The sequence below is a fragment of the Sander vitreus genome, chromosome 9, assembly GCF_031162955.1.
Source record: "Sander vitreus isolate 19-12246 chromosome 9, sanVit1, whole genome shotgun sequence".
NCBI classification, from domain to species: domain Eukaryota; kingdom Metazoa; phylum Chordata; class Actinopteri; order Perciformes; family Percidae; genus Sander; species Sander vitreus.
The window spans coordinates 24,421,698-24,448,952 of record NC_135863.1 but is presented as its reverse complement, the minus strand read 5'-3'; the positions used below and the strand labels follow the sequence as shown (position 1 = coordinate 24,448,952).

At 40.9% G+C, this 27,255-nt stretch overlaps 2 protein-coding genes across 9 annotated transcripts in view; both read left to right on the top strand.

Annotated features, from left to right (window-relative positions):
- The window catches only part of evi5b (ecotropic viral integration site 5b), a 43,873-nt gene extending 25,910 nt beyond the window's left edge, over positions 1-17,963 (top strand). For 4 of the 6 annotated variants that reach the window (XM_078259428.1, XM_078259433.1, XM_078259427.1 and 1 more), the window contains 17 exons: positions 2,043-2,267; positions 2,455-2,529; positions 2,659-2,784; positions 2,894-3,037; positions 3,658-3,747; positions 4,006-4,103; positions 4,474-4,534; positions 4,633-4,686; positions 5,747-5,779; positions 6,188-6,334; positions 7,101-7,232; positions 7,796-7,936; positions 8,086-8,244; positions 8,619-8,765; positions 9,256-9,351; positions 13,751-13,846; positions 17,125-17,963. In XM_078259428.1, the coding sequence (XP_078115554.1) occupies positions 2,043-2,267; positions 2,455-2,529; positions 2,659-2,784; positions 2,894-3,037; positions 3,658-3,747; positions 4,006-4,103; positions 4,474-4,534; positions 4,633-4,686; positions 5,747-5,779; positions 6,188-6,334; positions 7,101-7,232; positions 7,796-7,936; positions 8,086-8,244; positions 8,619-8,765; positions 9,256-9,351; positions 13,751-13,846; positions 17,125-17,400 (2,100 nt within the window). In that variant the 3' untranslated portion in view covers positions 17,401-17,963. The remainder of the gene's footprint in view (positions 1-2,042; positions 2,268-2,454; positions 2,530-2,658; positions 2,785-2,893; positions 3,038-3,657; positions 3,748-4,005; positions 4,104-4,473; positions 4,535-4,632; positions 4,687-5,746; positions 5,780-6,187; positions 6,335-7,100; positions 7,233-7,795; positions 7,937-8,085; positions 8,245-8,618; positions 8,766-9,255; positions 9,352-13,750; positions 13,847-17,124) is intronic. The other 2 variants (XM_078259429.1, XM_078259430.1) reach the window with 2 other exon arrangements.
- A 1,330-nt stretch (positions 17,964-19,293) lies between these two features.
- Positions 19,294-25,684, top strand: gfi1ab (growth factor independent 1A transcription repressor b). 3 transcript variants are annotated; one of them, XM_078259434.1, is made up of 8 exons: positions 19,294-19,404; positions 21,396-21,431; positions 22,158-22,276; positions 22,745-22,963; positions 23,457-23,821; positions 24,100-24,237; positions 24,377-24,542; positions 25,233-25,684. In XM_078259434.1, the coding sequence occupies exons 3-8, from the start codon at positions 22,165-22,167 to the stop codon at positions 25,409-25,411; spliced, it is 1,179 nt and encodes a 392-aa protein (XP_078115560.1). In that variant the 5' UTR covers positions 19,294-19,404; positions 21,396-21,431; positions 22,158-22,164; the 3' UTR covers positions 25,412-25,684. The 3 variants fall into 3 exon arrangements, with proteins under 3 accessions (XP_078115560.1, XP_078115561.1, XP_078115562.1); XM_078259435.1 differs by lacking the exon at positions 21,396-21,431; XM_078259436.1 differs by lacking the exons at positions 19,294-19,404; positions 21,396-21,431 and having other exon boundaries at positions 21,468-22,276; positions 22,778-22,963.
- Positions 25,685-27,255: the final 1,571 nt, after the last annotated feature.

Sequence of the window (27,255 nt, the reverse complement as noted above, 5' to 3'; positions counted from 1 at the left end):
GAAATGGCCAAAACTGCATAGCGCCCCTTTAATGGTTAAACTGTTAATTGTTAACATTCCCAATCATCACTCATCGTAATGCCTTTTTGATAGGTGTCACACTTAAAGTCTGTAATCCATTCACATGCAAATCCGAGTGTGGACATGGAGTTGGATTAACCTGTTGATGAAAACACACATATGCAAACATATGGAACATCTTCTGCATGGGCAGGGTTTCTGTTTTTCTTGTCACTATTGGTGTAAATGGGGAAATGTTGCGAAGGACCTGTGAACATCGATGGGTGTAATTTAACAGAAGTAGTAATGACTGGTTGGTTGCAAATAGACTAGGCTGTTAATCATCAAAATGTGTTTTCTTCCCATTGGCTTACAAAGAAACCCAGTTTCTGTTGCACAAAGGAAGGAACCTTGACTTTTCTGTCTTTGTCAGCAAAACCCCTGATGTGTTCATATTTTCAATACTTTATATTTCATCGAGACCCACTACTGCTGAAGCAAAATATATTTAGTTTGGTGGAAATCTGGTTCAATGTAAATGTGATGTTCAAAATATTTCCTGCACATCTATACCTAATAATAAGTTCTGAAATGCATGAAACATTGAAATCATTGATGCTTTTCATAATATCTAGCATTAATAGCAATACATAGTAGTGTGTAGGGGTGGTACGGTTCATGAAAAAACATCCGAACCGCTCGGTTCGCTTGTCTCGGTTCGGAGCGTGTGTGTGTTGCATGGTTCGTCAGTACACTGTTAATGTGCACTAACCACTTACTGCCGTAGTGCCCACTTTCGACACCTATGTCAAAACACTTGCTGGAAACGACCATAGACAGTATATAAACAACGAGGGGGATGAGCAACATGAACGCAACACATCTTGCTGCTCCCGAATTTCAAAACAGACTCTAATGCCGTCTCGTTCTGAATACGATCTCGTATTTTACCAAAAAAGTTCACCGAAAAGTGTTTCTGAAAACATTTTAAGCGAGAAATAGGCCATACAGTTGCTGAATCTGTCTGTTTTTTTGATCGACTAAGGTCAGTTTAAAAGATTGTGTCAGATTTTGAGATGCGCCGAGCCGACTGCTCCTCAGGTGGAGTGTGGAGTGCTGCAGGTCACGTCACATGCAGAAATGGTAAGTGGGAGAGATAAGGAAGGAGTTGGAGGATGCGCCAGCGTCGTATATAGTCTGGTGTGTGGGAACATTTTGGATTTCATGTTACCTATGACAGCAGAAATAAAACAATAGAACTGCCACTGTATGCATGTATTGTGCAACATGCATTCAATATGCTAATATTAGCTATATATCATATGCTGAAGTATATTTCTGGAGTGTTAAAGATTAAAAGAAAAAATAACAAGAACCGTACAGAACCGAAAACCGTGACCCTAAAACTGTGATACGAACCGAACCGTGGATTTTGTGAACCGTACCACCCCTAGTAGTGCGCCTCAGAAAGCAGCTTTCGTTCAGACACGGTCAAGATATGAGACAGTGCATTGTACTAGTACAAAGATTGCTTTGTCGTCTGACCTCTGTGAAAGGAGCTGGATCCCCTGCTAAAAGCCTGTGTGGGATGACCTATGTTCCAGATGCACCCTGGACTTACCAGATGCGCACACACACACACACACACACGATCCCATCACAGCATGAAAGACCAGTGTTCCCTGTCAGCACAGGAAATTACTTAATCAAATTGTGTCAGCAGTAATATATGGAAACAAATCACACTACAAAGTGCCTCACTGACAACATATTTGTCAGTGGAAAGCGTATTATTATAAGATGCACACTCTGCTGAAATGGGAAATACATACTAGAGAACAAATCATGCCCATGGCTGTATCCTGTTATAAGAAATGCAAGTGTCTCACAGGAAGCCATTTCCTTACTCTCTTACACTAGTGTCCACATAAAAAAAATAAAGACATTACACAATTGCCCATTTAAGTACCTCAATAATGTCTTTAAAATGCACAATAATGTCAATTTCACAAAGTATCTTTTAATTTTAATTTTTTCCACAGGATCTTGTCAGAAAAGGGATTCCTCACCACTTTCGGGCGATAGTGTGGCAGTTGTTGTGCAACGCCCAGAATATGCCCATCAAGGATCAATACTCAGAACTCCTAAAGATGACATCACCCTGTGAGAAGCTGATTCGCAGAGACATCGCCCGCACATATCCTGAACATGAATTCTTTAAGGAGAAAGACAGCTTGGGCCAGGAAGTGCTCTTCAATGTTATGAAGGTAGGTCTCTGTTTGTGTTTGAGGAACATGATTGTACGCCGATAAACTGATAATCATGTGTACAGATAACAAAAAGAGGTATTTGGCTTTAACAGTAGTTTCAGGGTAAAAACTGTGAGTAGAGTAAATCCATAATGAATTGTGTACCCATCACTGAGACTCATCCAATGCTAATCTGTTACTTCAGGCATATTCTCTGGTTGACCGTGAAGTTGGCTATTGTCAAGGGAGTGCATTCATTGTAGGACTGCTACTCATGCAGGTAATAATCCAGTCTTAACCACACATGCACACAAACACACTGATTCAGCAGTTTCCCACAAATAGTTTGACATGTTTCAGTGAATAACAGACAGATTTGAGGTTTCCTTTAATCGTATTATTTTTCTAGATGCCAGAAGAGGAGGCTTTCTGTGTATTTGTGAAGTTGATGCAGGACTACAGATTACGAGAGCTCTTCAAACCCAGTATGGCTGAGCTGGGACTCTGCATGTATCAGTTTGAGAGTATGATCCAGGTAGACACCTCATACTTTGTTGTAAAACTGTCTCGAGGGATGATGACAGTTTGTCAAAATGTAGTCATGTACATTGGTAATGGTGTGAATCCATGTTTCTGTCATGCAGGAGCAACTCCCCGAGCTGCATTTGCATTTCCAGGCTCAAAGCTTTCACACTTCCATGTATGCCTCCTCCTGGTTCCTCACCATCTTCCTCACCTCCTTCCCTCTGCCTGTCGCCACAAGGATGTTTGACATCTTCATGTGTGAGGTCAGTTAAAAAGAACTGCGGCTGTTCTCATGAGCTGTCACCTGCTTCGAATGATATCATGTATCTTCTTACATCTATCAGTTTGTAAATAATTTGAATCTGTGCATATTTGTCATTCTGTTTATTTAGCACTTTATTTTGCACTTTTCACTGTCGCTTGTCTCTAATGTTTGTCTTCTAACGGTTGAACATTATCCTGCTGTTGCACTTACTGTCTGTCACTGTGGCTAATAGCTTCAGACAAAATGTCAAACATGCAGTTGTGAAATCTAAAAATGGAACAGTAAACCTTTGCACTAAAGGCAAGTGTTTCCACTTAGACAATATGTAAGGTTAACATTTCTTCTACTGCTTTGAGAATGAATACATTTGTTCATTACAAGAAGTTAACTGTCTCTGAAAGGTTATCCATTAGCACCACCTGTTGGAGAAAACCAAAACACTACAGCCCACATTTAGTAGTAACTGTGAGTTGCTTCTTCACTCCCTTGAGACCTGTTGTTTAATTTAAATTCTTGAATCCACTTTAAATAAGATTTCACAGCACACTGTTTGTTTATTTATTTATTTTTTCAAAAAAAAATGACTCCTCAGTGATTACTGGTGATCTCTTTCTTCAGGGTTTGGAGGTAGTTTTCCGTGTGGGACTGGCCATCCTTCAGATGAACCAAACTGAACTCATCCAGCTTGACATGGAGGGAATGTTACAGGTATATCACCATGACATCCACATAATTCATCATTCAAGCAGCTCAGATGTCTGGTCTAAAATGTGCAGCACCCTCAAGGGAGGAACCTCCACCACACCCAGATAATTGATACATTTGTAATCCCAACCCATACCTGTCTACATGCTGACGTTTGATGTAGTGTTTTGAGCTCAGATAAACACCTAACTAAGGCATCAGGGTGCATAGTTGTTTGAAAGTAGCCATTTATCCTGCCTCTGTTTCCTTACTCTGCTCCAGCATTTTCAGAGGGTCATCCCACACCAGCTTGACAGTGGGCCAGATAAGGTCATCCAGGCTGCTTATCAAGTTAAATACAACGCCAAGAAGATGAAAAAGTAAGCACAACTCTCAATAGACTATCTGTCAAATCTTGAGTTTTCTGTTGCATGACCAAAACAACTTTTGAGGGTACATATGTTACACCAAAAAAAGTTCCTTCCCGAGGCTATTTTCCAGCGCCGCCGGGGCTCCATGCAGCGCTTGGCGCCGCCCATGACGATTTTGATTGGTTTAAAGAAATGCCAGTGAACCAGAGAATGTTTTTCTCCCATCCCGGAATGCTGTGTGGACTAGCCAGAACCTCCTCTGCAGCGTTGTGGAGGAAGGTCTGGCAAAGCGAGACGAAGTACCCCAGCCCACGTTAGATTTTATTATGTCTTCATTTAATATTCTTGTCTTTACTGAATGTCTGTGAAATGTTTTCAGGTTAGAGAAAGACTACACTACAATAAAAACTAAAGAGATGGAGGAGCAGGTGGAAATAAAGGTGCGTGGAGATTGTTGAGTGTTGAAAGAAATGTTTTAAAGGCCCCAATATGCGTATTTTGTTTCATGTTAATTTTGTTTCAATTTCTTTTTTTGCAGAGGTTGCGGACAGAGAACAGGCTCCTGAAGCAAAGGATAGACACACTAGAGAAAGTGAGTGCAGCAGTGTCTGTCACAGGTCCTCCGTAAACAGTCAGACAAAGCTCCCTGCTTATCAACATTACATTAACCCATCCAGTTGTGTCTGCTCATGCATCATGCATCTCTTAATGAAGGAGTCTAACTGGGCTCTGTTAGTTGAAAGTCGTGTCATGATAAACCATCACTGGTTGACTGGAACAGCATGGTACATTTTCTGATTGCAGATAATCAAAAGGCAGATTTGGACTTGAACTTGTCTTGGTGTCATTATGGTGACTGTCTGTGTGGCTCGAATAACAGACACTAACTGAAGCAGAGACTGTAACAAGCCACGTTTGGAATGTGAAAGTAGCTGCTTGATGCTGTTCAAGTCGATACAAAGCACTGCATGCCAAGTTGCACTGTTTGTATCGTTCTGCAACTTTTTGTATCTCTATAAATGAACGCTACCTCTGTCAGGTGAAGGCACCATGCATGAGGTCTGCCATGGATAGCAAGGGCTACGCTGCGTTTGCCTGCAGGGAGGAACAATGTGGTCTAAATAAGTCCGTTACGCACAACCAGCTCAAGGCTGCTGCTCTCTGACGTATCTGTCACATAACTCCCAGGACCTTTTTAACTCTTCACTTACTGAAACTGTTCAAATGCTTAGATTAACCACACCAAAGCCCAGAGCTTCTGCACAGTTTAACAACACTAGCTCCTTTACACTGTTATTGCGCTGTTCTACCATACTTCACTCTGCTATTACTAGAGCTGTCCTGTGCTTCTTCCTGTCTAAAACCTGTCACTGTTATCAGCACTGCCTCATTTTTTTTTTTTTTATATATATATATATATATTTTTTTTTGTCACCAGCTTATTTGCACCTTTTCAACCACAACTGCATGCAATGTTCCTTTTCTACTCCTGAATGTAAACATGATTCTACAGTCTGTAAACAAACATTTCTGGTTGGGAAATGAACATTGCATTTCTTCTCTACAACAATCAATTGTTCTATTTGTGTGCTTTAAACTGTCCTCTGGATTGTCTCTCTCTGCTGTCCCTTGTTGATATTTCTGTTTTGTAGGAAAGTGCTTCCTTGGCAGATAGATTGATCCAGGTATATTCCTCATTTTCTCTTTACCCCAATTACTCATGTTGCACCTTCCTTCTTCCTTCTCTCTCCTTAGCATTGCATGCTTATGACTAGCAGAATGAAGGACACAGTAATAATACAGAATCTAATTAACATTAATGGTTCTCTGAATTAACTAAACCAGATTATGATAACTGATTGCTGAATAAGTGCATGAAACACCACATTGTGGCATGTCAGATAAAGTGAGAGAATCACAAATCACACTGAATAAAGCTAAACAGTTAGAATATAAATCACATTTTAGAGTTAAGCATGTCCTTAGAAAACCCAATCCCTCATCTTCTGCTCTGATTTGCCCACCTATTCCACCCTCTCGTTTTACTTCTTGTCGTGCTCACGCCACCCCTCCTCGGTTGGTTATGTCCCAAGGGACAAGTGACTCGAGCTCAGGAGGCAGAGGAGAACTACCTGGTCAAGCGGGAGCTGGCCACAGTCAAACAGCAAGGTGAAGAGGCCAGTGCTCAGCTAGAGCAGGCCAAGACAACCATCAGGCAGCTCCAGCAGCAGCCGCATGCGGTAAGGAGGGCCACAGAGTCCCCAGCTGGCAGGTTGCACTGGCTCAGATCCTGCACAGTCTGTGACAGAAACTGTGGCATTGAGACTGTTGAGCCCCCGCCCCCGCCCTGTTGACATATTGCGTAGCAACAAAATCCAAGCAGTAGCAGATCAGGGTTTTTCTTACAATGCACATCAGGTTTGGGTAATGATCTGTTTTGGCATGCATGAATTCAAATTGAGACACGGAGTACTACACAGTTCAGCCACCATTTACAGTCTTCTGCATTCTCAGAAATGCATTCATGAATTTGTAAGCAGTTGTCTCACAGGCCGGTAGATTTCACACATGGCACCCTGTACACAGAATCCTCTCGTTGCATATCTATTGACCTAACATTCTTAATTATTGATGGTTGGATTCCAGATGATAATGTGCAAGCATTACAAGGTTTTACATAATTTGCTATCTTGCTTCTCAATGAGCAATCATGAATTATTAATGTGAAAGGCAAAATGGTTGTCAGCTGCAATTAAGGTTGAATTCTTTGTAGTGGGGAGTAAAGAGGCACTGGTGTGTATTTTCTTCAGCCTATGATTTTCATCAAGAAGAATATATCTATATAATATTATCTGAGCATATTTGATGGGCTGGAATTATTTTTGTTTTATATTACTGGGTGTTGAATATTTTGTTCTTCATTAAGTGCCAACATTGAGGTCACACAAGCATCAACATTTGTAGCTCTGCTGTGTTGTCTGTGCTCATGCACATGTCCTGTTGTAGAAAAGGGCCCCTCGGTACTCCGAGGAGTCCGTGCTGCAGCTGGAGAGAGAGCTTGTGCAGGCCCGCCTGAAGGAGGCAGAGTCTCAGTGCGCTCTCAAGGAGATGCAAGACAAGATCCTGGATATGGAAAAGGTGTGTTGCCTCAGACATGATGTTCTGCCTAAATCTAAGCCAACATACAATAATATTATATGACCAGGCTATATCACTGTACAACTACACTGACTGGCCACATCATCAGGTACACTTGTACAATGTATTGTGATCCATTACAACAGCTCTGCCTTTACAAAGATGATTATGTTCAGTTTTGGTTTCAGAGGTATTAATCTACATGTTTATTATTGAGGTTGTAGTTTGCAATGGTGTTGAACTGTACTGCATGCTATTGAGAGGTGTTTTAGCCACCCCATTTACATACATGAGAGGGGCAGAATATTAGAAACACCTTTTTAAATATAATGCACTCCAGTACAACACCACCACCCACTAACAACCTCAGTAATAAACATAAAGTAGAATATTAGCTTTCTGACAGTGTCAACAAAAACTGAAAAATGATAAGCTTCGTAAAAGTAGAATTCATGGCAGAGCTGTCGTATAGGATTGCATCACATTGTACAGGTATACCTGTAATGAAGTGGCCGGTGTGTGTATTGCTAAAGTTTTAAAACATGTAATTTTTACACACCTAGAGGAACACATCGCTACCAGATGACACCAATGTGGCACGTCTTCAAGAGGAGCTGATAGGGGTGAAGCTGAGAGAGGCAGAGGCTCTGACCGGCCTGAAAGAGCTGCGACAGCAAGTCAGAGACCTGGAAGAGCACTGGCAGGTGAGCACCAACAGGTCAATGCATGTCAATACGTACATTATCTCAGACCTTTTTTCGAAGAGCTGAATGCCCACGTCTGTGAAATGGAAAAGGGAAGTTTTAATTTTGTGAAATGTGATGGACTGTGAATGTGATGGACCTCTCCTCAGCGTCACTTGGCACGCACCGCTGGTCGCTGGAAGGACAGCCCCAGGAAGAATACCCTGAGTGAGCTGCAGGACGAGCTGATGAGTGTGAGGCTACGTGAGGCCGAGGCCCAGGCAGAGCTTCGGGAGACACGGCAGAGGATGCTGGAGCTGGAAACACAGGTCAGATGCGTCCAAACCACATTAACCTGGTGAAGCTGCTTTCTTCTTTTAATAACCATTTTATCCTGCATCCTTTTGTTGTCATTTATCATAGACAATTACAAGTATACCGTGGTATGGACACTTTAAAAAGTGAGGTGGATCTAGAATTTGTCTAATTAATCTAATAACAGTGAATGAGCTGCAAAAAATGAATTATCTCTGTATGGTCACACAGCATCCTTCAGAGGGCAGCACTCCTCTGTTCCAAACAATTCAGAAACATAAGTGTGCTGGCAGTTCTCATTATCCAATTTTGTAACTCAGTTCTTTTTGGATTGAATTGATTTTTTTTTACCAAAGTAAAAATATTGTTTTTTTATGTGCTCACACAGAATCAGATTCACAGTAACCAGCTGCGACGGGCAGAGCAGGAAAGTCGCTGTCTCCAGGAGTGTGTGCAAACACTGACGGTGCAAAATAAAGATCTGAATGTGCAACTGCAAGAGATCAAGCGGAGACAAGCTGAGATTGAGTGCAAGGTACGACTCTGCTTCTGTTCTGCAATACTTAGCACTCTGTGCATGGGGGGAAACCACTATAGCTCTGTTGTGACATAATATAAATCAATTAACATTCAAAGATTGTGTTAACATGTACAATTGGACAATATTATACTTTTTTTTTACTGATTTAGGAAGAAAGTTGTGCTTGGCTTTGAGATGTCTTGTTATCTACTCTTGTTTGATCTGCTCTGTTGCTTCCTGATGGGGTCAATATCCAGATCCAGAAGGAGGAAGCAACGTGTTCTGTTGTCAGTAATAGTATTTCATTGTGATGGGTCTGCAGATGCTGCTAGATGTCTGTTAACTCTTTTTTATTAGCGCAGCAACATCTCTCAAAAAGGAATAGAAGATACTCAAATGTTGTACAATAAATGTTTTTATACTGGCCTTTCTGCATCACACCTAGGTAGAGCTGTTGTTTAAAAAAAAGTATTTGACTTCTTTTGCTGCTTTTGTTTTTCTGCAGAGCAAGGAAGAGGTGATGGCAGTGAGGCTGCGGGAAGCTGACAACATAGCTGCTATGGCTGAACTACAGCAACAGATCTCAGAGCTTGAGATTCAGGTAACATCACAGTCCTGTCTCTGTATCAAAGTCCTGTCTCTGCATCAAGCTTTGGATTTCCTCAACTCTTTTGTGAACCACATTCAACATATTTAAACTTCCCTCAGACATAGAGAGAAATGTCCCATCCAGGAATGTGTGTAGAGACAAAGCTGACTTATATTCTTAATTTCATTGATGCAAGGAAGACGATTTGGTAAGTCAGGATGTTTCTCAGTTATCGCCATCATATGATGGATTCCCTACATATCATTATCTAAGTTAGACCTGCAGTGGTTGTTTCACATGACATATTTATGTGTTTCTGCTTTATTATGAGCTCTTCTCACTGGTTTAAAATAGGCGTGGCTCTGATGGGGAAAAAAAGACAAATTTCCATCAGCCAAACATAAAGGAATCTTAATCTGATAGCAATTGATGTGTTGCTTGATGTGTTGCTTGTAGGCCTGTCAATCGATTAAAACATTTAATCTAATTAATTACATACTCTGTGATTAATTAATCAAAATTAATCGCATACATAATTAATGGTGCCTGAACCCATACTTTTTAAGAAAGTAAAAAAAATAACAGAAAAAAGGGTACTAAACAGTTGGTGACATTAAAGAACGGCTTGTTTATTGCTAAGGCCATATGGTCAAAATTAAATGTTTAATAATAATGTATAACAATAACTTATTTCACTAGTAAATTGCTGTTGAACGACAAAAACAACCACCAGATGGTAATGGACATTTACAATAACTTCAAATGCACCACGAGGCTGTAGTTTACCATTTTCATTGAACGCACCGTCCGTGTTGTTTCTCCAATGGCAGCCCTAGTTGCTTGCTTATGTTGCCAAGGAAACACCAGTGTTGATTAAATCTGATCAAACCACCACACTTACGTAGTCCTGATGACGCAGATAAGCTGAGTTATTTTCATATTTTTTCCAACTTATTTCATCGTCAATATGACAAGTTTTTATGCATTAGACATGTAGCGTGAACAGGAAATAGAGAGTTCAGTAAAGATTTGTATTGTCTTCTTTTTCTTTTTTTTAACAAATCTTCCTTTTAGTAAAAGGACAGATCCACCTTAAATCAGAATTTACACATTTTCCAAACCTTAAATCTGGATGACAAACAATGTAATATGTGATGTCAGATTATATTATTATAATTTCATTTTTCAGTTCAGTGCATTTTAGAGCTGGAAATTAGTGAACTCAATTTTCTTTTTGTGCAAATTTAAGATGTAACTACATCTTATTTTACAACTGTGGTTAAAGCACAAAACGGCACAACACTGCCATGATATCTGCCATGATATTTAATGAAGTTGGCAGACTTACACGTAAACGTACTCCTTGTATGAATATAATAATCTAAAAAAAACAATCCCCAATAGTTTGAGGCTTGTTTGTGGGTCTGTGGAGCAACAGGCAGATAGTGTTATTGTGTGTTTTGGTTACCCCAATTGCCTATTTACTTTGGCTGTCCTCTATTTTTCACCTTTTTGGTTGTACACTTACATGTGTGCTGACAAGTGAAGACATGAAGATGTGTAGGAAATCAGCCAAACAATAAGTGTCCAAAAGCTGCAAAAAGCAGAACTGTGTGGTGATTCTCAGTTGGCAGCAGCACTAGGAACCCTTTCACACTGATATAGTATTAACAGCATTATTACTAAAAGTGATAAATACAGTGTGCGTAGTATTTATTGCTTACATTGATTGACTCAGTTGAAACACTTTACGTTATGTCCCCCTATTTAGCATGTAATAGCAGTACATAAGCATTTAATAAATGGTGTATAACTCACAAGTGTAGTTGTAAGAAGATACAAGTGTCTATAACTGCTCCTGTGGCTGATGTATGAAGACAATGAATGAATAAAGTAAAACGTAGCAGTAATTATAAAAAAGTCTTCCTATGAGAAGTTAAAATAAACACTTAAAATGTCCGTATATCACCATACAACCACATTGTAGGGTTTTATAAGTATAAAGTAATTGTATAAAGTATACAGCTGTGACTTTGGGAGTAGGCGTTGTAAAGTTCCTTTGTACATTTATTTACTGAGTTTAAGGTGTTTTAGATCTAACATTAGGACTATTTATAAGTGTGACACCTACAAAAAAAAAACTCCCTCTCATCCCCTTCACATGCACACACAATCACACAGTGTGGTCTGAGGTTTTGTTACTAAGTGATGGAGCAAAAACACGCAACACCAAAATGTACCACTACCGCCCTCATACTTTGTAGAATCTGAATTCTCAATAACGCGAAGCATTACACGTTATTTACTCCCCTATTTTCCTTTTAATATTATGATCAATTAGAAAATGTGTTTTTCTGTTAGGAGCAGTGTGTTAAATCTAACATCTGTCTGAGCTGAAATCACTGTGCCACTGTTGGCTTCTTGGTCTGTGGTTTGGTTACTTGTTTTATATGTTGTGGGTAAAAACTGCTTCAATTACAAGAAAAAGCCCATACAAAAAAGAAATCAGTTTCTTGCCTTCCTCGTCAGAGATGATGTGACGCATGTTGGTGGTGACAATTTGTAGCTTGTTTTATGATGTGAGAGGTTACTATCTGATCAAATTAGCTGTGTCTTAGTCAAAATACTGAGTGTAGAAGAGAGAAGAGCAGATATAAATGAAGAGCCAACCACTTTGAACATTAAGGTGCCTTATTGTCCTTCAATAACAACACAGACAAACTTGCAAAGATTTAATGAAGAAATATTAATTAATGATAACATCCACTGAGTAATGATGGAAAATATTGTCACTGAAACTAAGATGTCTAGAAAGGTTCATGTATAGGACTCTTTCACTATCACAGTCATGGCCTCTGTTAAACGCCACAGCTCCACCATCTCTGGGCTCATAGGAAGTGGTTTCTCATCTCGAAGCAGAGACTCTACCAAAGGTGACATGCATGGTTTATTTTGAGGTTTCTATGACATGCTCAGAGATTTATACTAAATGTTATAAAGGACATTCTCATGTTTACTCTGTGTTTGTCAAGTATTGGGGGAAAATGTATCCTATCATTAATTTCACATGTTAAATATGCTATGAAAAAGCAAACTAATGAAACACATCTGTACTACAGTTAAAAAAGAGCAATTTTATACCAATCATGTCCTGTTTTTTTTTACTGAGAGGCAGCTAATTGATACATTGAATGTTAAATTATAGTTGTAGTGCAATAGTAAAAAATATTACTTTAATCGTGAACTTTCACACATCCTTCGCAGATGTCTCTGCAGATTCAAAATAAGCTATTTGTCGTTGCCACAACAGAAATGCACAAACAATGGCACAATGTGCTGACTGAAACAACACAGTCAAATGATATGCTAGTGCATTTCATGGGAATTCCTTTTATGAGGACGTGATTTTGCTCACTTGCTCAAGATGTGATGGTAATGGATGTTTTTGATGATCAAAGGATGATTTTCCAGAATTGTAGCTGCTCAGTTTACTACTGTTGTAAACAAATTAAACTTTGTCATTCATTCATGTCATTATACGTAGTTGACTTCACAGAGAATGCCCATTTCCCCTTCCTTCTATACCCTTCTGTTAGAACTAATTCAATTCAACAGATTAAAGAGTGCAGGAGTGTGGGGAAGACATTTTTTTTGAGACGTTTGACGTCCCCGGCCACAGCCTGACACCTGTTGATTCACACAACTGAACACGAGGAAGTCTTATTAACTGCCTTTTTTTTCTTTTTTAACCTCAAAAACAATACATTCTTGGAATAATCTTACTTGTTCAGACACGCTATGAGGGGGGGAAAAAAGCCTACTGGGACACACCGTATTCAACCCCATCTTACCACAGGAATCAAAACCCCATATGTATTTTGGGGTGTTGGCAAACCAGAGAAGACTCAGTCTCACCTCTACCTAGACATCCCAGCCCTGCTATGTACACACATCTTCCCTTTTTGTCTAAGCGTTGCTGTGCTGCAGCCTGTGGTTTGAACTCCTCTGTGCACCCTCCACTGGTAAAACTGGCAGGTTCAAGGGTGTGATTGAGGTTTGAAATAGAGTATGTGTTTGTCTCCAATGCATGCAGATGTCTTCACTGAGGGAGGTAAACATCACATGGGCTGTTTAACTGTTAAAGCTAACAACCAGCCTCATCCCTAGGGCCCCAGGAGGAACTCAAGCACAAATGACACTTGTGTGTTTCCCCCGACATCTGGCACTTTGTGATGCTGCTTTTTTAGTAGCGGGCCACTGGTATCTGCCAGTGTTTGTCCTGCTTGTACAGTAGTTAAGTCCCTGGGTATTTACGTGTTTTTACATGTGTGCTGCGTATATCATTTAGTTCAAAGTTTAACCACTTTGCTCTACAGATGCTATAATGTTTCTCACCTTCTTCTATTAACAGAAAGAAGAAGGAAAGGTCCAAGGCCAACTGAACCACACGGACTCGAGCCAGTACATCCGCGACCTCAAAGACCAGATAGCAGAGCTAAAACATGAGGTGAGACTTGTAAAACTAGCATCAGGTCTATTAGTAATCACACTACCTTTTTTTTTCCCTTGTAGAGATTTAGATTTTGCAGTTGTATTTCTTTGATCTAGCGTTTCAGAAGATTTCACAACATTCCCTCAAATATGATTTTTCTTTGAGGCTAACAGATTAGAAGAAGTGTTAACAACACCCAGAGACTTCCTGTGCAGTGTTGGCATTGCACACGTCTTGCAGATACCTTCACAGACATAACCTACAGATTTTTCTACAAGAGGGTTTTACCAAGCTGATCACAGAGTAGAACCAAGATAGATGTGCTTTAAGAGAGTTAGAAATACAACTGAAGATTTGATATGAATAACAAGTAAAAATGTGATTAGTGATTAATTTAACTGACATCAGAGAAGTGAACGCACCGCCCGGTAAACTTGATACCTTAAACATTCACATTTATTCTTTGTTTAGTCGTTATTGTTTGATGCATGAACTATGCAAGAAGGTTCAATGTCATGTGTTGAAAAGCTGTCACGGAATGATTTTCTACTTAGTGATTGAGAACCTCACTTCATTGTCTTCCAGCAGATCAGTTATTTACAGGATGAATATCATATCTTGACATCTGTTACTGAATCAAAACAAGCAAGAACAAATGACTGGACCAACACAGTTGGTGAACTTTGGTTGGCATTCATTTCTTCTGACTGCAGTTTATATTAAGGCAGTGCAGTCACAGTCATTTCACCTCTCACTTGGTTTTGTCTTGTGGTCATCTTGGGTTAAGACTGGCCTGCTATGAATCACGCCAACTTAAGTTTCTGCAGTGAGCAAACCTGAAAGTAGAGAGTGGCGCAAGTCCCATCACCCTCCTCCCTCATAATTTAAATTAAAACCTGCATCATATTGCTGGAAATTGTGACTGCAGCCAGGCAGATTAGATCACAATTTCCTTTTTGCATGGCAGCAACAGGAAGGGAGTCTGCCACATTTAAACAGGTGCAGGTAAATATGGGCTTTTGTTATTTTTGGTATTGTGCTCTGAACAGGCCTCTGAATGCATCTCTTTCTACATGTCTGTTTGCTGCATGGCAGGCTGACTCAGGTGAGTTGGTACAGATGTGCCATGTAACCTCCAGTGGTTTAAACCTGACCATCATGTACTGTAGCCCCCACCCTATCCCCATTAGGGTCCTTTTAATTTACAGCTTGGGCGGCGGTCCTGGATGCTTCCATGGAAACGTTTAGATAATTGATGCTGCACTGCTCTAAATGGGAGGTGGGGAAGTCAACCTGATGTACATTGGTCAAACCAGCCAGTTAGCCCTCATCCTTTTCACTTGTAAGACCCAAACATGCTGTTAGAAAACATTAACAGCGTAAATCTCATCTTTGTATGGTTTGTTTTTTGAGTTAAGCCAGAATGGTCACATTGCTACCCTTGTAGCTGATGGAGGGGAAAAAAACACCCACCACAGCTGCAGTTTAAAAGTAGTTGCAATGTGTGTTTTTTCCAATCCGCTATAAAGGGCAGTAAGTCCAACAGAAAGAGGCAAAATAGATGATGCACTTGAAAACGTACTTGGACAAGCCACATAAAGTTGAGATGTAATGCCATTTAGAAAAGACTAAATGTGCTGACACACTAGGCAGACGGCAAAGAACTAGTGACGACAAAAGATGACTGTGGCGTCGCCTCACGTCTTTTTGGCCAAAAAGCTCAACTTGAACACACCGCAAAGACTACTGTAGACGGCCAACTAGCATGTACATTCTGTGCTTGCGTGAGAGGAAATAACTATCCATGCCAGCAGGCGGCGGTAATCTATTCATTAATCTAAAAGGGAAACCGAATGTACAAACCATTGATACAACAAACAGTGTTTGCCCGAATCTGCTAGCGGCAGCACAGAGCCATTGCCTCACTCCTCGCCAGGATGACAGCGGACGCTGGATGATGGGGCCCGTTCTTTAGGCAAAGAAGTCTCCCTACGGTGGGGAAGCAGAGGGACTGAGCAGCCCGCTCCTAGAAGGAACATTCGAACTTTGCTTGCTTTTCCCCACTTCCGTTTTTCTTCTTGTGTACTTATTCGCATTAGCTGAACATCCAATGAGAGAGATTCCTCACTGACATGTTTCGTCAGCCAAAAAGAGGCTGACAATGGTTGACTTGTTGCGGGACACACTGCAAAAACTATGCCAACTTGGACCGATGGCCGACCGTCCTCGTGGTGTGTCAGGGCCCTTACAGAATGAGGACTAACTGGTTGGTTTGGCAAATAAACGTTGGGTTTACTATCCACCTCTGGTAAACAGCAGAGAACAGCTACTTCTCTAAAGTTTTCAGTAGGACAAATTCAGGACTATCTCCCACGCATTCCCAAATGGAGCTATCCCTAAACCATGAAACAATTATACAATCGCTTTATCCCAATTCCATACTACATACTGATTCTAAGGATGTTTTGAGTGCGTTCACACTGGAAAAGTGATCTCCAAAAATGTCAGTATGCAGTCATTGTGTAATTGATGGACAATATTGTCCCACCATAGAGTTTACAAAGGAAATGGCTGATGTACTAATAGCTGAAAAAGGGAAACTAATTATTAAAAATATAAAGTACTGAATATTTGCAAAACTATTTCTTGGTGTACTTCTTGTTCATTTCCTGTTAGTACAGAATGGTGAATGATATTGATTTATTTTGTACTAACTGCAAAAACTGTAAACTATGCAAATTAGAATGCAGTGCTTTGTGTATACTATTGGAATGCAGTATGGAATTGGGACACAACTCATATCTTATTACATTGTTCCATTTTCGTTGAATTGCTGCATGCATGTTAGATTTGTGAAAGACATCACCTTTCATATGTGCCAGTGATACTGTTCATTATGAATATCACAGTCTGCCAAAGATTTGACCGTATTGTATTCATATTTTTAATATATTGTTTGTACATGTCATACTTGTTAGTATTTGTTTTCTCCCTCAGAAGTCTGTCCGAGGTTTCTGCCTGTAGAAAGGATGTTTTTCCTCGCCACATTTGCACCAAATGCTTGCTCGTGGGGAAATTGTTGGGTCTTCGTAAAGTATGGTCTAGACCTACTCTATCTGTTTGTGTCCTGAGATAACTCCTGTGGTGATTTGACACTATAAATAAAATTGAGTTGAATTGAACATACAGGGCTGGGGGGTTAGAGTTACTGTATATGTGTTTGGCTCATGTTTGCATTCAGGGTTAAACAGCCTTTGTGTTGCTATTAATACTCATTATGCTTACTCTCACAGATTTGCTGCTTAAAAGGACAGAGGGGCTTGGCCAATCAGTCCACTTTTGATGGGATCCACATGATCAGTCACTATGTGGGGGATGATGGGTCTTACCAGTCTTCAGATGAAGATGGAGTCAAGGGCCCGACCCTCCACAACACCCAGCAGAGGAGCGGGGGCCGTATCAGACTGCGCCCCAACCTCGGGGACACCGACAGTGAGGAGGAGGAGGACGATGAGGCCCTGCGACTCTCTGTACCTCAGAGCACCAGCCACAAGTCCACCACCGTGTGACTATCACCCACTGGGAGTTGGGACAGAGGCTGTCAGTACTCACTGAGGAACAGGAGATGTGTTTCCAACAGCCATTTCAGAGTAGATGTCTGGATTTGGAGTTCTGAATTTCAGAAAGGAAACTCATCATCATTTCATATCACACTGATGGATTTAGTTTATTTTGTTTACCTCCCTTTTGTAGTTTTTGTTTTCTTCCTGAAGATAGCAAACAACCGTCTGTCTGAGCACCTCTGACAGAAGTCGACCATTAGTGTGGACCTCAGCAGAGAATGGAAAAAACGTGGAGCGTATCAAAGTCTACTGGGCCACAATGGGGCGGGGGCGATGGGGGTTGACATCCTGTTGGTACAACACAGAGAAGAGACTGTGCAATTAAACCTTTTATGCTATATTACACACTTCATCCAATGGTTTTATATTTTTAAAGCATTTTATAAATGAACATCAGAAATGTATTGATGCCGTTACTACTAAGTGTCCATCATGCAGAGGCAGAATTGTATAGGTGGTGTTTGTGTGTGTGTGTGTGTGTGTGTGTGTGTGTGTGTGTGTGTGTGTGTGTGTGTATAGTATATATATATATATATATATATATATATATATATATATATATATATATATATATATATATATATATATATATATATATATAAGTCTTGATGAGCTTGGTCAGCAGCCGGTATCAAAGCCGCTTGTGTCAGCCAGCGCTGGCTTGAGGTAATGTTGACTTTTTGGCCTTAGCAAGTGCTGCATGCCTTTCACCAGGGCTGGTGTACCACAAGGTCAATGTGACATCTGCATACTTGTAGATATGTAAATGTGTATTATGTTTGTTTTTTCAATTCCTTTTGAACTTGAAAATATGTATCTCTTGCATATCTGATGTTTAGAATATATTGTAAAATCAGAAAAAGGGACATATGAGTTAGTTTAATATGGTAACACAAATCCTGTTTTTTGAGATAAGTTAGAATTCCTGTTGGAGAAAAAGAGAAGCTGATCAATACTTATAAGAAAACTTCAGCTCACTGTTTTCAGAGCAGTTAATTATCAGTGGAAAGATGTAATTGTTAACTACTGTTGCTGTTGTACTGATTTCTCTGAAAGCATCCAGGCTTTACTTTCAAAATGAGCCCCGCAGTAAGTTGATTTAGCACATAATGTAGTAGAGTTGCTGATGAGTCAAACATGAGTAATGTCTACCAGAGGTTTTGTGTATCACAAATTTGCACGGAAATGGATGGCAGTCCTAGGGAACTTAAACTGGGAGACAAAGCTGAGATAACACAGTGTAGCACACTTTATAACCCAAACTGGGGAGGAATCTGGAGTCAAGTGTTACCAAAGTAAGCACTAAATTCTGGATAGTGCACAAACCAGTTCCACTCCATTTCATGTGCCTAGACCTGGATGTGTAAGACTTTGAATTTCTCTGAATGTCTGTATTGAACACTAACTCCTGTATTCAGTGGAAGTCAAGGTCGAAGTGAAAGTATTGGCTGTCATGTCCAGGAAACTGAAAAGATTCTGAGTTTGACTTGGTGATGATAATGTCCCTTTGATGAACAAGATACCCTGTGTTTGGTGGGAGAGGAACACGTTATGGCACTTTTTGAGTCTGCAGTGCAGTAAGGACACACATGGCCACGCTATGGAGCAGTCAGCAGACTCTTGAGACTAAATGAGATTGTTGTGTGTCTGTGATGAGTTCACAATAAACGTTTGATAAACTCCTTGACTGATGTCTCTTTTTAAAGTAGGCAGCGGACCGCTAACCTGAGCCTCCTCAGCCAGACTGAAATGTGTTGAGATGACTGTGAGCACATGGGGGATGTTGTGTTTCAATGCTGCCTTCCTCTGAAGATTCTTACTTAGATTGACTGCTTCCAGGAAGTGATTTCTCGCGGTTTTTAGAGCTGAGCCTCAACTACCAATCATTTCATACAGAAAACCACATTTTAAAAGTGCATTTCTCTTCGGGCACTCTGAAACATTAACCAGGTACGTATTACTACCAAATGTTATTGATGTTTTTTTTTTGTTTTTTTATTAGACATTAGAACATTCTAATTGGGATGGTGAAAGTACTGTGACCTTAGTGTAATTTTATACTTTGTATTGCAGTGATTGATGATGCTTGATATTTTGAACATGCATTTCATAGCGTAGTAAAGGGCAGTGACAGATTATTCAAAATATAAAAAGGTAGTTGTAAAACCTCAAAACTAAGAACAACTTAGGTTCAACTCATGTCTGTACCTGCCAAACAGAGGTCTGCCATAGATGTTATGTTGCCATAGAAATCTGTTATACATTATGATTTTTGATTTACAATTAACATTACTCGAATTTAAGATAAAATTCCCTTTAGTAAAGAATGGGTGTAACTGCTACAGCTTTAAAAAATATATATATATTTGTACGGTTTCACTTTACTTGAAGGTATCTACATAAGGGTGACATGATACTGTCATGAATGTGTCATAAACATAAACAAGTCATAAGCGTTTATGACAACGCTTCTGTCATTGTCATTCGGTTTTTGTCATGACAAGTTAGGGTTAGGGTTCATGTGTCATGACAGTGTCATGTCACTCTTATGTTCTGCAGATACCTTCAAGTAAAGTGTTACCATTTGTACTAACCTTTTATTTGTGCGGTGTATCCTGAAACGTAAGAGCGCATTAGACCGGTGCAGTGTGGGGGCATGAATGGTTTGGTGTTTTCATATGCAGAGGCGTTTTTAAGGTTGAATTTCAATAGAACGCACAACATATTTGAATAAATTATGCAGAATCAATAAGGAAATAAATTGTAATCTAAGCTGTGACCACAATGACAAAATTCAAGTTTTTTAGACAGAACAACAGCTATGTAATAAACATATTTTAAATATTAATATTATTGTAAGTAATATTATTATTGTATTAGGTCTCTTGATTGACATGGCAGGATGCCGCAGTAGTTATTTTACGCAGCGTTACGAAAGTCCTCTCTGTCGGCCTGTCGGCTCGGACAGCAGAGCCGGCCTGCCTCCACTTTTATCGGGCTTCATATCTTCACCAACACTGTGTCCGGATGCCACGGCCGTGTGGTGTCTAATCGAGCCTGGGCATGTGGCGCTTTGATTTCCTGCCCTTCATTTACTGATAGGCTAGTTTGCCAATTAGCTAGTGTTCTGATAGTGAACGTACCTTCATTGTGCTCTGTAGCTGTTACAGAGCGAGCCTATAAAATGCGTCCTCGTGCTTAATGTGATGAGTCCAGGTTGAAACCAATCTGGGTCTCCGATATTGTGATTAAGTAAAGAAAAATATTTACAGTCATGCAAGTTTTGACATGAGCTGATTTATTTATGTTTATGTTCAAGATTTCAGTGAGTAAAATTCAGCTATGTGATCTAAAATCATTAGATCTAAAATTGTGACACCCATCGGTAAAATCTTAAAAGATGTTTTTATTTAAACGCGAAAGTAGACAATGCTGATTAGTAAAACGCAGTTCCAATCAAATATTAACAATTGTATTAATTGTGATGGTTCTTTGCCTTGGGAAAATAAAGTCCCTCTTACTTCATCACTGTAATAGTTTTGGGATTCACTTATTGCACCTGCAATGGAAAAAAAAAAAGGCACCAGGAACTCACGACTCTGTCCTATTGTTCGGTGCGTAATGACGCTTAAACTCTGGCTGCCACAATCTGCGTCCTGGCCGAACAGAAAACAAATTGTCTCCTTGGGGCTCCTTTTTATTGAGCATAATGCCCAGGGTAATGTGAAACTGTCACCGCAGGCGTGAGGACGGTGAGTGTCTGTCACATAATAACAGCCTATACGGCCCAACTGACCACCAGACCGGGACAAAGCTCCACCAAACCTTGTCATCTGGGGACACCTGGAGCCCGAGGTTTAATCCCAATAAATGTGGATTTAATGTGAGGAATTTGTCAATCATTGCAGATGCTACTATTATTTTATTCCATTGTGTTTCAGAAAAAAACATCAAACACACTCATGTCAAACCTGCAGGTATGTACAGGATATAATTGTGAAATAATGTATGTCTTAGTGATTATGATCTATATTAAGCATAAGAGGACACTGTCACGCTTTTTATTTTACCATGCTATATTCAGGCTCTTAGACACCCTGGGGTGCGCCTCCGCGTTTCCTCTCCCCCTGTTAGATTGAGTAAGGCGCTGATAAGGCCTGTATCACTTCTCCTGATTGCCACAGGCTCCCCTGGAGAGAGACACGAGCTGCAGCCAAAGGGGGACCAGCAGCTGCACGCAGCGGGCTCAACACGGCAAAAAAGTCCTGATGCAAAAGTCACTTATTGTCTAATAAAAATCAACTCCTGATAATTCCACGGGTGATTCAAAAGGCAGGGCAAAGGCAACCCACTCTGTAATATGCTATCAAGTGAAGTCCTGAACTGAGTGACTTTGCACGAAGTGAAATACATCGCCCCCGATGCAGACTAGGCCTATTTTCCTGTCGACCGCACTGCGCGCTGTAGGCGGTTACTTTTTGTAGTGCAGTGCGCGGAGGAGTCTCTGCAGTGACACCTGTCCGTGCAACACCTGGCAGACAGGACGGAGGTTGTGCGCATGCTCCGTCGTCAGGTTGAACTCTATTAAAGCACTTGGACCCGCAGCTCCCCACCAGTGGAGATCGGGTCTTTGCAGAGTTCAGAGCGAGCAGCAGCGTCCTTCTCTACAGCTGGATTATTCTCACTGATTTGTCTGCTCTCAGATCAGAGATGCCTCGCTCCTTCATGGTGAAGAGTAAGAAGGCGCACAGTTACCACCAGCCCCGGAGTTTGGAGGATGACTACAGCAGGCTGGATACTATACTGGCTCACATATGCTCAGGTGTGTACAAAATGATTCCGTTTTCAAATTTCCTTTACGGCGTAAAATGTGTCTTTGAATGTTTATGTTTATCCCATTTCACGTAGCCTATAACAAAGTTTTAAACTAAAATAAATCTATCATGTCAATAATTGCGGACATTTTACAGGAGAATTATTATGGTTAAAGGCATATTAAATTATAAACCACAAATGGAAAATGCATACATGCAAAAGTATCACTGGTTTCACACTTTAAAGGACTGTACCGCGTCGTTATGGCCAGGCGTTAAATACATTTTCCAAAAATGGAAAAAAAAGTGGAATTTCTGATGTAGCCTATAGTTGGTAGCCTACATACTGAGATTTCACGCTAACGAAAAACCACTTCCATTAGACCAATGATAGATTTATAGTGACGCATTTAAGGAGCTTACAGTTGTGCAGTGAGTTTAAAAACATTAGAATTGTATTGCTTCCTTTCGTTAAGATGCTGACTGCGCTCCTCCCTGTGACCTCTCAGAAGCAGATAAGCTTCAAGATGATACCGACACGTCGGTGGACAGGTACGGCCTCTCCCCGGACTCCCACCTGGCCAACGCTGCTGATTTCTCACCGAAGTCCCCGCTGAGCTGCGCCGACAGTCTGTGCGGTCGCTCTCCGGACTATGAGGATTTCTGGAGGCCTCCGTCCCCCTCTGCATCCCCGGGTACAATCACCACCACACGGGCCCATCACACTTTTATATAGGCACACGCAGACACATTCAAGTCTCTGTAGGAATATCTTTATATATATATATTTTTTTTTTTGCATAAGTCTATCTGAAATATGTGATTTAAAATTGTCAGCACATTTTGTGAACCATAATACTTTAATAGCTTGTTTGATGATCACACACAGATAATATATGTGGCCTTTGTGGCAGACTATAAGAGTTAACATGTTTTATTTCATGTGTTATATTCTAAGAATGCTGTCACTGTAACTAGGCCTACTACAATTAGGCTACTTCTAAGCTACTTTTGTCATATGAGTTAATGACAAAAGTAGCTGATATTGCATGGTTTCCCCAACGGCGTCATCATTTGGGAATTCTCTGATAGAACATTGCATGACACTTATGCCCCGTCGGGCCCTGTGGGGTCATGGAAACGCCCTGCTTGAACCTGGTTTGATCTGGCCTCTGTTCCCCTCTTTAGTTGATTCTGAGAAATCCCTGTCTCCTCTGGTGGATGAGACCCAGCCCTTCACTATTCCCTTCCGGCCGTATGCGTGGAGCAGCTACCCGGAACCGGGGCTGAGGCCAATGGTGCAGAAGAGCCTCCATCCCGGCATGGAGGTGGACAGGGGCCGGGCGGCGTTGGCCTTCTACGGTGACAGGAGCACCCACTCAGCCCTGTACGCAGACCGGACTCTGGATGAGGAGACTTACGGTGACTACAGGAGGCACGCTGCTGCTTTGCTGTTCCCAGAGGGAAAAATCCACAATGTGAAGGCCCAGTCTGACCTGCTCTGCTCCAGTCTGATCCTCAATGGTGCTTACAAGTGTATCAAGTGCAGTAAGGTGAGGATGGAGACTGCTTTGTGGGGATAAATAAATGGACGGGTAACACAGTTAGCTGCTGCTGGTCATCTAAAACAAAAAACTGTAAAAACTGTTGCTGCCTGTAAATGAAATGATCCCAAGGATCTGACCTCATTGACTCTTAAAGTTATTTCACAACTATTAATTAATGAATTCATTAACTATGTATTTAACCTAACAAAAGTATTTCTTTTTTTCAGCTAAACTTTATTGTTACTTCCAAAACTGACCGATGACTTCTTTCTTTCTTTACACAGGTGTTTTCCACTCCGCACGGTTTAGAAGTCCATGTCCGCAGATCGCACAGTGGCACCAGGCCATTTGCGTGTGAAATATGCGGCAAAACTTTCGGACACGCAGTCAGCCTGGAACAACACAAAGCCGTGCACTCTCAGGTAATTTCACAGACTTTAAACCGCATCCTGTAGTTTGCACCTTCTCTGGGTCTGCATGTTGCTGTCAGACTGCTTTTTCTGTCAGGATGGGCGTGCTGACTTGCAATCATTACTAACCCCGCTTCTGCTCACGTTTCAGGAAAGAAGTTTCGACTGCAAAATATGCGGTAAAAGTTTTAAGAGGTCGTCTACTCTGTCGACGCACCTGCTTATCCACTCCGACACTCGGCCATACCCCTGCCAGTACTGCGGGAAGAGGTTCCACCAGAAGTCAGACATGAAGAAACACACTTTCATCCACACAGGCAAGTGGAGAAAATGCAGACTGTAATGCAACACAATGTAACACATTTGGCCGAAGTTAAAATGTTGTGTTCCTTAAAGAATCTGTGCGTAACTTGTGCGTAAAAGTTGGAAATCATGTTCAATAAAATAGAACCCACACTAATACGTTGTGACGAAAAGAGAGCTGAGCCAGAAGGCAAAGCTCTCAATATACCGGTCAGTTTTTGTTCCTACCCTCACCTATGGTCATGAAGGCTGGGTCATGACCGAAAGAACAAGATCCAGGGTACAAGCGGCCGAAATGGGTTTCCTCAGGAGGGTAGCTGGCGTCTCCCTTAGAGATAGGGTGAGAAGCTCAGTTATCCGTGAGGAGCTCGGAGTAGAGCCGCTGCTCCTTTGCGTCGAAAGGAGCCAGTTGAGGTGGTTCGGGCATCTGGTAAGGATGCCCCCTGGGCGCCTCCCTAGGGAGGTGTTCCAGGCACGTCCAGCTGGGAGGAGGCCTCGGGGGAGACCCAGGACTAGGTGGAGGGATTATATCTCTAACCTGGCCTGGGAACGCCTCGGGATCCCCCAGTCGGAGCTGGTTAATGTGGCCCGGGAAAGGGAAGTTTGGGGTCCCCTGCTGGAGCTGCTACCCCCGCGACCCGACCCCGGATAAGCGGATGAAGATGGATGGATGGACTAATATGTTTTCTGAATGTGTTTTTCAGGTGAGAAGCCACACAAATGCCAGGTTTGTGGGAAAGCGTTCAGCCAGAGCTCCAACCTTATCACACACAGCAGGAAACACACCGGGTACAAACCTTTCGGCTGCGACCTCTGCGGCAAAGGTTTCCAGAGAAAAGTGGATCTGAGGAGACACAAAGAGACGCAGCACGGACTGAAATGAAGCGATCACTGCACGCATCATGTCATGTCATCTGAGTCTTTCAATCATTATTCTTGAAACGAGTGAGGACATCTAACAAAGACATTTTTAGACATTTTCGCCCACCTTGAGGACATTTCTTGGATCAAGATTCACTTTGATCCACCTTTAGCTTTGTAAAAACTTGCAAAAGTGCATTAGAAATATCTAATTATCTCAGCCGATAGGCACATCGTTTATTTATTTTAATAAAGAAAATGTATATGTCTCATAAATAAAACTTACACAAACGGTGTCTTCTTCTGACGGACATTTATGCAGTGCGAAGACATCAACACTAATTATTCAACGGATTGTTATAAAGGTCCAAAAAACAGAGATAAGCTGTGAACTGTGAGCATGTTAAAACAAATGTATCATGTTTGTATGTCGACTGATATGAATCAGCTTCAGTGGGCCCAAAATATTTGTTCTCACACACTTAAATAACCGGATCAACATGCATAACAGAGATGGAAATCTGCACTTCTCCGAGGCATTTTATTTTCAGTGTGGAGACATGCTGGCAAAACAGCCTCCTCAGACTGTGTGATTTAATAAACGGGGGGGTTACTGCCTTACTTACGAAGCTCGTATCTTCATTTATTCCATTTTGCACATTTTATTGTCAGAATAAAGTTTTAGTCGTTTACGACTAAATGTATGTTTCCAGGCATTTTTATTTTCTGTTTTATTTTCAACTAGATAAAAAAAAAAAAAAAAAAAAATCTAACGTCCAAATCTAAAACAGGTCATATAACTCATATATCTTCCCCCAAATTATAGCAAACGTCCCCTGAATGTATTAACCTATATGCTATTTTATATAATAACCATGTTATTATTATAATTATTATTTGTAGGCTAGTAGTAGTAGTAGTAGTAGTAGTAGTAGTAGTAGTAGCACACTTCGCTTTAGCAGCAATTTAGCTTTAATTAAACTACTTTATTTTAATCTTCCACCTACAAAACCACACTATAATTGTTGTTGTGACTTAAAGCTATAGGCCGACACACGGGCCAGGACATTTAACCATGTTGCTGCCGTGATTGTGATTGCCCAGAGGCTAACGTGGCTCCTGTTTGTTATGACCACTGTAGCCATTTGTTTTAACTCTAAACAGTCTGATCAGATTTAACCGTTAACCAGATGCGTTTTACCCTCATGGCTGTTATTTAAAAAATAAGGAGGAGACCAAAAAAACGACTTTTGGCAGGAAGCTGGCAAACAAGGCACCACATGCAGCAGCTGTGATCCACCAAGGGACTGCTCCTGGGATGGAGTTTGAATAGTTTATTAGAATTCTGTTATATAGGCCTAAGTGATGAGCATAAATTGATTTAATCTGAGGTCTCTGGGTGGACAGTTTGAAATCAGGCAATAATAAATCCTATGAAGACTTTAACAATAAATTACAACAAACTCAAGAAGATTGGTTTTATATTGACAGTGACACAAGGTAAGGTGGTATAATAATGGCTTTGATTCAGTCATTATCAGAAGCCATACATATGGAACCAAAGTAATCAATTCATCAGAAAAGCATTTCGCCTCCAGATAACATTATTTTTTTATATAACCTCCATCAGTGATGCATAATTACTGTCACCATTTCATTCTTTCACTTCTCATCTTTACTCGAACAAAAGAGGAACAATCAGTTAGCTGTCTTCCTTCAACATTGATTGAAATCACTGACTCACAAGGATTTACTATGCCTCACTTCCCCCAAAATCGTACAACATCCAGCCTGCGAAGATACTGAATATTTTAAACCCCAAGATGAACAGAAAGGAGAACAGAAAAAGGCAAGCTCATTTAAAGC